At 37.2% G+C, this 11213-nt stretch overlaps 2 protein-coding genes across 2 annotated transcripts; both read left to right on the plus strand.

Annotated features, from left to right (window-relative positions):
- Positions 1-628: 628 nt before the first annotated feature.
- LOC107599266 (serine/threonine-protein kinase pim-2-like) lies at positions 629-2453 on the plus strand. The gene is made up of 7 exons (XM_016290810.1): positions 629-791; positions 1070-1132; positions 1236-1324; positions 1432-1482; positions 1614-1992; positions 2098-2274; positions 2386-2453. Exons 1-7 carry the CDS (start codon positions 629-631, stop codon positions 2451-2453), a joined length of 990 nt encoding a protein of 329 aa, XP_016146296.1.
- A 2284-nt stretch (positions 2454-4737) lies between these two features.
- On the plus strand, positions 4738-8772 carry LOC107599267 (CMRF35-like molecule 1). The gene is made up of 8 exons (XM_016290811.1): positions 4738-4804; positions 5397-5717; positions 5812-6126; positions 6270-6297; positions 6467-6633; positions 6852-6892; positions 8117-8197; positions 8408-8772. The coding sequence occupies exons 1-8, from the start codon at positions 4759-4761 to the stop codon at positions 8459-8461; spliced, it is 1053 nt and encodes a 350-aa protein (XP_016146297.1). The 5' UTR covers positions 4738-4758; the 3' UTR covers positions 8462-8772.
- Positions 8773-11213: the final 2441 nt, after the last annotated feature.

An 11213-nucleotide genomic window follows, 5' to 3' on the forward strand; every position in this document is an offset into this window, starting at 1 on the left:
TCAGACAATATTAATGAAATAATATCATCCTCCAGCGGCTCACTCTCGTCCACAGCCGACGATCGTGAGAGGGAAAACCTCTCTTCAAAACTCATCAGATCCACCTGTGATCCCCACGAGCTCATTCTCCTCCGTGCCTCAGCAGCGGAGGGTCCTGAACCGCGGGAAGCAGATGGCTGCCCCTCTTTCCTCGAAAAGAGAGACAAACCAGAGCGGAGCTTTTTCATTGGAAAAACGCTTGCAGTGCACGCCAATTGCCCCCTCAGAGACATCGAGTGCGTGCTCTTCACCCAAAAAAATAACGCATAGATCGTGTGTGTCATCAGATGTTAAACAACGACAACACAGATGCACACATCCTCTAAACGCTTTGCTAGTGCTCGCCATAATGATATGAATAGAGATTGCTCTTACCACAGAAATGCATGCTTCAAACAAAACAGTCAATGAAGACGAAGAAGAGGATGATGTGTTCTCCCGGTGCCTATTTATACTATAGTTGCACCGGTAGTGACGTCATGGCTGTCGCCGGCCAACGAGTTGGTGTTTTTTCAATGTATGCTTCAGACACGGGTCACAACGAGGCGTTCCCCATAGCGACCCCTAGAGGACGCAGTTCGAAGTTCCCATGAAAGGGAACCATCTGACTCATCGGCTCGACGAGACGCCTGTTGGGGCAGCTGCTGCTGCTGAGATTGATGGAGGGAGAAAGGAGCCACAGAGAGAGGGGAAAAAGAGCAAGAAGAGTTTCTGGAAGTGGCCCGCTCTCCACTTGGTTTTGCCGCAGAGCTGCAAAATACGATCTGGCTCAGGCGGAGAAGAACTATCTGAGTGAAGCAGGATCATGTGGGAGATTTACTGATGGTACTATCAGATAAAGATGTTATGATGAAGGAAAAATTTTTGGTAGAAAAACCTAACAATTCTGTCATTAGAGTAACAGTTAAAGATCATATATGAAGTTAATTTAAAAAATTTTGATCAGAGCATCTGAGAATAATTTTATTAAGTGTCATTATCATTTGTGTGCAATATTTTACTAATTTTTTGGATTTGATTCATATAATAGTTCTAACTTCTGAAGTCGGCCCTGCTGCTGAGGAACAGTTGGAGCAGGATGTGGTGGACGAGGGTAAGAATAATAAACCAATGAGAATTGGAAAATGTTGTTATAAATTCTGAAATAATCAAATAAAATTGTATTTTATACTAACTACAATTGTTACTTTTAATAGGTGACATTCGCTTGCGTTATAAAATCGGTGACAAGCTGGGTCAAGGAAGATATGGCTTTGTGTGCCAGGGGTGCAAGGATGGACTTGAGGTGTTTTTTTAAACTTGCAAAACTTTGCTTTTCTCTTCAGGATTCATGGCTGGAGTGATATGGCCGCTGTGCACATGCTAATTGTTAAATTTTGTTTTGCTGATCAGGTGGCTGTGAAGTTTTCAGTGAAGGGACCAAATATTCCATATATCAGAGTGGTGAGTATTTATAATATATTCATTGTAATCACAGACTACAAATGAGTTTTGACTATAGGCAAGCTGTTTTGATTTGTGGGCTATAAGTCATTATTTGGGAAGCCATCTCTGTGTAATTTTCTTTCTTTTAGCCTGGTCATCCCGAAAGCCTCCCAATGGAAATTGGTCTGATGCTCATGGCCAAAACTGGCCCCAGCGTTCCTCAAATCATTAAACTGCTGGACTGGCAGGATGACACAGACCATTGCATCATGGTCATGGAGTTGCCCTCACCTTGCATGGACCTGTCTAGCTTTGTCAAGCTCCACGGAGGAAGCCTCGATGAAGCGACGGCACGACAGGTCATGCAGCAGGTCATTGATGCCGCTATCGTTTGCAGCAAGCGTGGTGTCTTCCATCGGGACATCAAACTGGAGAACCTGCTGGTGAACCGGGACACTATGGAAGTCAAATTGATTGACTTCAAGTGCGCTGCGCTCATGAAGAAATTTGCCTACGAATTCTTTTGTGGTATCTTTTTGAACTGTAGTTAATCAACTCCCAGAAATGCATCCTATATATAGTCAACATGTTGTGAAAGTGCATTAAATAACAGACAACATTTCTTTCCTCCAGGCACAAGAGCGTACTGTCCACCAGAGGTCAATGTGAAGGGCAGGTACCACGCAAAACCGATGACGGTGTGGTCACTGGGGGTTCTACTGTTTAAAATGGTGTGCGGATATTATCCCACATACCACAACCTGCACTTGATCAGTGAGAACAACTGGACCAGACCTGGCCTGTCACGAGGTGAGATTTTCATCAAAGAACAAAGGAGGACAGTTTGTGTTCTAAATCACACAAAAGTATTTTAGAAAGTATAAGCAAATAATGAAACGTCTCTCTCATCTTTTTGCACAGAATGCTGCCAGATGATTTGCGCGTGTCTGGAGCATGAGCCACAGCAGGGAGAAGATGCATCTCCATGACTGGTTTAAGGTACTGAGCCTAAGATTAGTTTTTTTTTTTTTTTTTTTGTGATTATTGGTTTTATCATATAATCACCATAAACAAAACAAGTCAAATTTCCACTAAACATAAAGTGTTTAGACAAATAACGCTGGTTTATTATTTGTTCCAGGTCTTGGAGTAAGACAACTCGTGTCACAGCCATCCTGCTGTTTTCTGTCTTCAGTCAGCTAACAGGCTGACATGAGTGGCCTATCCATCTCTCCACTTAGGCTTTAGTGTCGTGCGGGGCTAGCAAGTCCGGGTAGCATCAGGCACCTTGACTTGAAGCAGCAATACTTGTGTGTGTGTGTGTGTGTGTGTGTGTGTATATATACAGTATATGTGTATATGTGTATGTGTATATACAGTTATGCCTTCTTTCTTTGTGTGAAGATGTGGGAAGAGTTGCATAACGCCGCCCAAATAGTGACGTAGATATGTGGGGGCGTGTTAGAACGAGCCGTTTTAGGTTGGTGTGGCTGACTCTTAACTTTTCTAAAGAATATCTCTTTGGATTTGAGACTTTAGTCTTTGCAACTTTACAGATCTTTTTTATGCACCAAGAGCTTGTAACACTCCAAAGAGAAAGGAAAATTTGAAATTGTGTCATATGACCCCTTTAAGACTGAATAGGTCTCGTATTGCACCTGAGCAAACTAAGTGCCAGGCACAGAAACGATAACAGTTAACAAAGCTTATTGGCCATTTAAAATGATCATAGCATGATGGCAAATATACCACGGCCCCGCCTGGCAACATCAAGCCCCACCCACAGCGTCCCCCAGATAAATTTCCTGCGGCTATGCATGTTTCTTTATTGCTTTAATGTGTCAAAAACTTTAAGCAGCCTTGCCGATATACCGATGTACACGATACAGCAAATATATCATTTATATCAACCATAGACTGAATTCTGACTTTTTTTTTTTGCATTCTTTGCGCGCCTTTATTACGTCCCAATTCTATTTAGAACATGTTGCCTATTTAAAGGCGTGAAACTCACTCATTTTGTAGATTGAAGTTTCAGAGTAGCTGATAGCCATTATTAGCGAGTGACAAACGGTCTTATCATGGGAAATTTAAGTTCAGGACCGCAAACAGCGATTGATACAGAGTCTGCACACGAGCCCTGTGTGCTACTCAAATACACCTCCAACACGGCGATCCCTTTGTTCTTTTGATTTTTTATTTCTTTCCATTCTCTTTTGGGAGTTCAAAGACCCAATTTCTTGCGTTGTATGTCTTTTGGCTCTTCTTAAGCCTGGAATTTTGATGGGTCCCAAATTTCAATGTCCTTCAGCATGAAAAGCTACCTTTTAAGAGTGTTTAATGCCTGAACAAATACATGCCCTCTATATGAACCTGACTAGTTAAAAGGAGCAGTCTTTCAGCTCAATTTGGTTCAGTGTTGCAAAATTCATCAAATTAAATTCATTTCATTTCCCCTGTAAGCAACTCTAAAAAAGACAAGTGTCATTATTCAGTTTGTCAATTTAATATTGATTCAGTTCAGTTAAATAAGTGTTGATGTTGCAAAGTTAGTTATCCAGCTCATTTTAGTTCAAATGTTGTCTCCAATAGTTTCAGTGCAGTTAAAATGATAATATTACTGAATATTAATTCTCTTTTAAACCTGACTGATTTCTCCCAAAGGCATATACCGTAAGTGAAAAGCAATGGTCTTAATACTGAGCCTTGCAGTACTCCATAAATACAAACATTACCCTAATTAACTGAAAAGTTCTGATCTAGGTGTTTGAAAACACCATAGAAAACTACTGCTAGAGAAAACAACCATTTTTGTCATTGGACTTTTGCGAAACCTTGTAGATAATGACATATACTGTACATGGCCAGTTAATACTAACCCACTTCATCATATTTGGACACACTGAATGATTTTAATATGCATCTCTAAACTTCTATATGTTCTGTTCTGTCTAGTTCATAATCACATCCAACAGATCTACTATATATAAATATATTAAATGTCCCTTTTTATTATGAATGAAGGGTCACTAAGCTAATTAGTCATGCCATTGTTTTGTACATTTATGATACCTTGTATATTCTTGTGCACATTTACACAAATACTCTTGTGTCAGACCATTACTGCAATAAGGATATGATCTAGCAGTGTGTGTGCACAGAATTTGTCTGTGAGGTCTCTACCAACTTCAGTTTTTATATCAGTGAATACAGTAACAGGAACTGTTTATTTCTGTCTGGCAGGAAGTGAAATGTTCATTTCAGGTTCTGTCTTTTACTCATTCTGACTGTCACATGGCTCGTCCTCCGATTCTCTTTGGTGTTTTACTTTACACCGCAGGTAAGACCCAGAAAATGCATTCTACCCTCAAAAGATGGTTTTACGGTTGTTTTTATAAACTACCCTGTTTTCCCGCTGTTGTTACTTTGTATATTTTGTTAGTTTTACATTCTAAGAACACAACAGGTTCAGTAAATAGAACTTTAAAGTTTAGAGTGCAGTTCAGTTTATATCCGGCTGTGTAAGACGTTAATACAAAGAAAATTCAATTTCGCATAGCATGGACCTTTCAACAGCTTTTACAAATGTTTCAGTAACCACACGATTGCAACACTGATTTTTGCCATATGGGAAAAATGTGTCCTATACCTTTACCTGCAATTATTGTTGTTATTATTATTAATTTAACAGCAGTATTATTTAAAATAAATCAGACAATACTTAATACATAAACCTTTATTTTTTTAGTATTTCAATCTGTTTGTCTTACCGAAGATCAGATTATATCATGTCTACATATAAGACATGATATCATAATTTTTTTACAGCAATAGTTTGACATTTTTTTTTTTTTACAAAATTGTCTTTTTTTTTTTTTTTTGGAACCCAAAAGAGAATTTTGGTGGTGACGAGGTGTGTGTGTGTGTTGCAGGAACTTTGAGCATGAAGACATTGGATCATGTAACTGTAAGAGAAGGAGGAACCATTACAATCCCCTGTCTGTATGACAATCAGTATAAACTAAACACAAAATACTGGTGTAAAGGGTATTTGTGGCATTCTTGCAAAAATACAGCCCGTGCAAATGCTACAGGGAAATGGACAATAACTGATTATCCAGTACACAGTATTTTTACTGTGAAACTCAACAATCCGACGTCCTCAGACTCAGGATATTATTGGTGTGCTGTGGAGATCGGAACTCATACAGAACCAGATGACAGAAAATATTTGTATGTAACTGTTAAAAAAGGTAAGTACATTGTTTGTGGTGCATTAACATTATTTTTCAAATTTCCACTACATTGTTTTGTTTAATATAGAATAATTTTGTTCTCTGCGTTCAGAACCAGATGTGTCTGTGGTGAGCGGCAGTGTATCTGGACATGAAGGTGGTGATATCAGTGTCCAGTGTCTCTACAGTCCTAGATATCAGAATGAACTCAAAAAGTGGTGCAGATATAAAGATCAGAGCTGTTACACTGTGGGGAGGACTAACACATCCCAGAATTCATCAGTCCAGATCAGTGATGATGGGAGAAGATCCTTCACTGTGCTGACGACTGGACTGATACTGACTGATTCTGGCTGGTACTACTGCTCTGTAGGAGATCTGCAGGCTCCTGTTCAACTCCTTGTTCAGAGCGACAATGAATATAAACGTATGTGTAATTCCAGTTATACTTTAAAAAACATTTCATTTACATTAGACTTAATGCATTTATTTATATTTGAAGTGTGTTCTTTATATTTATAATATTTATTTAAAATAATTATCTTTTGCTTTTTTGTCTTCTGACCTCAGCTGAAAGTACTGATGCTGGTCTATTTCCGTAAGTAAATCCTGAGTTTATCCAGTCAGATTACCACCAGGGGTATCAGTAAACATAATCTCATATTTAGTTAAAGGTAAAAATATTTACCTGATTAAAAAGCAACGTTTCATAATTATGTTTATATTCACGTTTTAAATCCATTAATCTATTACATTTTTAATAACAGCTCCATATGCAGAAACCAAACAGCAAGCAATGATAAAGAGGACAGCAACTGCTCTCCTGACGGCCCATCTGACCAGATGGACTGGATTTTTCTCCTCTATACTGCTGTGCCGCTACTTGTGTTACTGATGCTGGCTTTAGTAATCTGGAGGCTTAGACAAAAACACAGTCAGTTCTAACACGTATATATTCCATTCAATTCACTATTTAATTGCTAATGCCTCAAATCCAATTTCACAAGATTTATTGCACTGTCGCATTACATTGGTGAAAACTCTCCATTTATATCACTTCTTTTTTCCCCCCTCATTTGTATATTATTTTGAATAGAGGAACTTTTTTAGGTTTCTTGTGGTTTTATAATACAATTCTTCCTGTTTTTTAAGATGGCGCATTGTCCAAACGAGGACCAGACGTCTGTTCTGTGGTATGTGTTTAGGCCTTAAAATGTCCACATCGTCAGACTAAAGACCCGTTCTCACCACGGACTAAAGAAGTTCACACCACAACTACAAAGATAACGACACAGAGGAATCACTCTCAAAACGATAAAAACACATTGACAGCCAAGTGTTGCCAAGTACACGGTTTTGGAATTGGGCTAATCTGTTGGCGCCGGTTGTTTTTTAGTCCGCGGATTAAAGCCATACACTGTAAAAAATTACAGTGAATTTAACGGTAAAAGACTGTAAAAATGCTACAGTAAAAACCTGTTAAATGGTTAACGGTAAATTCCCCTACTATATACAGTGAAAAACTGTATTGGACATTACATGTATTGGACATTAATTTTACGGTAGTATACCGTTTTTGGAAGTGAAAAAGATCGTATAATTTACAGTGAATAACCGTAAATTGACATTCTCAGAATTCCCTGCGTTACATTTCAAATTTGATGTTTTTTTGTTGAAATAACTATGTTTCTTCTTAGTTTTTTCTTATCAGTTTTGTATATTAGGGTTGTGTGTTACACCTAATGTTGTTAAATGAATGTTTATTGCATTATTTCAGTTTCATGTGTGTTACCATGATGGTGTTTAGTGTTTGTGTGAATGACACTGTGCACCTTCTATATATGTTATTATTTAAAAGCTGCTTGTGATGGGCTTTGGTTCATCATGTGACTTTCTCATCACCACCTGCATTTGGTGGTTATCAGTGTATTACAAAAGTGCAAAACAGATTTCAGTACTTCAATAGGTTGGTATATTAACATTATATCAGTTAATGAAATTACGGTAATTAACTGTAAATGTAAGTTTACAAAACCTTACCTAAATCGTTGCTACCATATTTTTTACGTAAAATTCCGGCAACCACAGCTGCTGTTTTTTTACCGTAAATTTAACGAAATTTTTTTTACAGTGTATTGACGAAAAGGGACCCCGACAGAGGGGAAAACATAGGAACCTAGAAAACACGATTGGGCTAGTTTTGATTATCAATTGTGGGGGGATTTTCCCCCACACACCTGGCAATCCTTAGCTGCAGGCACACGCTTATAATAAACAGAACGTTATTGTGCGTTGAAGTGGAGTGTGGACGTTAATATAGTTATCGTTCTTGGTGTTAACGGGCCTGTGCACTGCTACTTAACACTCATTCCATCTAAATAATCTTTTAAAGTTTTGTTTTCTCTCTTCTTTCACAGGCAGAAGGTCCAATAACTGTCGCGTATGACACTGTGGTCTTTAAGAAAGCAAAAAACCATGAACCAAACCAGGTCTCCATTGTAAGCATTACATTGCTGATACTACTAATGCACATAAAACGATATATTTCCTTATGCAAGACTATGATGTAATCTATTTATACTCGAGCCAGTGATCTCATGAATTTATCTGTGGAAATGCATAATGTAGTGGTCTCGATGCTTTTAATCACTGGCTTATTGAAATTCATCTCACTCACTGTCTTTTGTGTTTTATTAAATCATTCTCAGAGCCGCCCTCCTGAACGAGATGAAGTGATCTACAGCACTCCGAAACTTCACTAATAACAGATGATCTCAGGCCATTCACATTATGAATATTACAATCTGAAGTAATAGCATCTTCCTCTGTTTTACATCACACAGTTTCTTTTAAAGCCGCAAAGGACGTCACTTGAGACAGAAAAAGAGGAACCTCCAGAACACATTTTAAAGTGTTGCATGCGGGTCATGGTTGAGCAGATTATTATTTTGCTATTAAGATGTTTGCCACATCTGTAAAAGTGTCACCTTTTAATTAGCACATATGTTTGTAGTCGTACATTTTGTTCTGCTTTTCAACTTTTATTCTTAGTCAGTGTGAGCAAAACAGAAAGATCTTTACCACATCAGAGACTGACACGAGTTCAGGTCAGCTTTTAGGTCAACGATTAGTTTGACCACTTCAGAGAAACCTGAAAAAATATGCTTATTTGAAATCTAATTACTCAATGTTTGTTTTTGCATAAATAAATCAAGTGTAACGTTAGTTCTGGCAGGTCACGTTAGTCAAGCTCGCATCAGCTGACTCTCAGCCGATCCACATCAACCTATGGGAATACAACACCTATCTAAGTATTCATATATAAGGTCCCGCAGTGTTATCAACAGTTTTTGCATTGCTCAATAGCTAATTACCCTCCTCCATCCCCAACTCCTCCTCTGTCAGTCAGGATTCAGTCTTCTGATTCTCCTTTGAATCAGACTAATTCTAAAATGTGTACATAACATTATTGAACTTAACGATATCTGCAATACATTCATGTTGGTTCTGTTCTGTTTACCCTGGGGGGCGGGGGGGGGTTATCGCTGCTCTCCCTGCTCTCATCCGTTGCTAGGCTGCATGGATGCGCAGGGAGTTCTTACCCAGAACGGAACCATACCGCCAATCCAAACTGTATGCTAATTGTCAATCATCTTTGACGATAGTGGTCCTGACAGAACTGTTCTGTTTTGTTTTTTTGAGCTGCTAAATACCTTAGCATTATTATTGTTGATTGTGTAAGATTTAGTTGTACAACTGTATGAGTACTTTAATGTATACATTAGAGAATATTTTAATGGCTTTGCAAGTGAAAGTATTATAAATGTTATTACATAATGTCTATATGGCTCTCATTCAGTGTAATTTTATGGCATTATATATACATCTCTCTCTATATATACATATAGAGAGAGAGATAATATGACATTTCAGGGTTATTAGTTAACTAAAATTAAAACCATAAAACAAATGTAGTTCCTTGCAATAAAATAAAACTGACATTTTAAAATAGTTAAAAAAATGTACCAAATGTTGATGTACTAAAATAACTCACATTTAAAATTAAATTACAATTAATGAAAAATATACAGAGTAATAACTAAAAACTAATAATTAAAATTGGCAAAATCAACAAAATGACGAAAACTTGAACTAAAATTAAAATGAAAGCAAAAATAAAAACAAAAATATTTTTAATATTATTAACTCAAAATATTATTAAAACTAATATATCAGTGATACTAAATTAACCATGTTTATAGTGAATCTAAAGCAGCTTTGACAAACACTAACAAATCTCAAATAAAGGCATAATTTATTCAGATAAAATAGGTTGAAATTTGATAGACATTTGACAGAAATGCATAAACTATTGTATTGTTGAGCAGAAGCGTAAACACTGCATAAACCAAGCTGAAATGAATGCTTTTATACAGTTTACCCTGATGTGATCACTACTCAATAGTCTGTGTAATGATGGGGAAGAGGAAAGCCAAGAGGAAAAAATACGCACACTCTCAAAAACAATATTGTTATATGAAAGAAACTGGCATATCTAATAACTTACAAAAGCTATAGCTGTGAATGTGGAGTCCTGTTTGTTTATTCACAGTGTTAGTCCAACAGAGGTCAAGAGTAGGAGAGCAAACGAGCCTCAGACGGGAAATAGATGCGACTACTTCATTTGTATCCAGGCTGTAGTGAACAAACCTTCCATCCGCTTTTGGTTCTTGTTTACAGCAGGTTTCATTTTCTTCTGCTGCCTGCCGATCACACATAAATACACACAGGAATGCATCAGAAAGAAAGGATACTTGAAATATGTAGACAGCATTTGCAAGAAGGACATTAAGTTATTCACACTGCCTGACACACAACACTGGACACGGGGACATCCCGACAAATGTTGTTTGCTGCTGTCCTCACAGTCCCCGTTCAAGAGGTCAAACTCTCAGACTGACCTCAGACTGGATCACTTAATTTCACAGTAACAAGACAAAAAATATCAGTTTTTGGTAGCCTCTTCTTTTAAAAGTAGATAACCGCTCTCATTTCATACTGTTGTAATGAAGGAATAGTTCATGCAAAAAATGAAAATCCAGTCATTTATTCACTGTGATGTTGTTCCAAACAGAGGCTGCAACATAAATGATCATAATCTGTCATAGTGAGTGATGAATACTGGGTTGTTGAAACATTTTTAGCTCTCACATCTACACTATTTTTTAAAAGTTTGGTGTTTTTTTTTATATGCATTTTATAAACAATAGAGTAAAAAACATAATATTGTGAATTACTGTTATTTAAAATAACTTTTTTCTATTTTAACATATTTTGAAATGTAATTTATTCCTGTGGTGCAAAACATTGCAAAGCAATTTTCAGCAAAATTACTCCAGTCTTCAGTGTCACACGATCCTTCAGAAATCATTCTAATATGCTGATTTGCTGCTCAATAAATATTTCTTAATATTATCAATGTTGAAAACAGCTGTGCTGCTTCATATTTTTGTG

This window comes from Sinocyclocheilus grahami, unplaced genomic scaffold, assembly GCF_001515645.1.
Source record: "Sinocyclocheilus grahami isolate Dianchi unplaced genomic scaffold, SAMN03320097.WGS_v1.1 scaffold263.1, whole genome shotgun sequence".
Lineage (NCBI taxonomy): Eukaryota > Metazoa > Chordata > Actinopteri > Cypriniformes > Cyprinidae > Sinocyclocheilus > Sinocyclocheilus grahami.

Excerpts from the sequence above, each read along its gene's own strand:
- LOC107599266 (XM_016290810.1), top strand. The coding sequence starts at position 629 with ATGAAAGGGAACCATCTGACTCATCGGCTCGACGAGACGCCTGTTGGG. Across the intron at positions 1,993-2,097 it reads TGCCTACGAATTCTTTTGTG|GCACAAGAGCGTACTGTCCA; the intron begins GTATCTTTTTGA and ends TCTTTCCTCCAG. Across the intron at positions 2,275-2,385 it reads CAGACCTGGCCTGTCACGAG|AATGCTGCCAGATGATTTGC; the intron begins GTGAGATTTTCA and ends CTTTTTGCACAG.
- LOC107599267 (XM_016290811.1), top strand. The coding sequence starts at position 4,759 with ATGGCTCGTCCTCCGATTCTCTTTGGTGTTTTACTTTACACCGCAG. Across the intron at positions 6,127-6,269 it reads GAGCGACAATGAATATAAAC|CTGAAAGTACTGATGCTGGT; the intron begins GTATGTGTAATT and ends TTCTGACCTCAG. Across the intron at positions 6,893-8,116 it reads GACCAGACGTCTGTTCTGTG|GCAGAAGGTCCAATAACTGT; the intron begins GTATGTGTTTAG and ends CTTCTTTCACAG.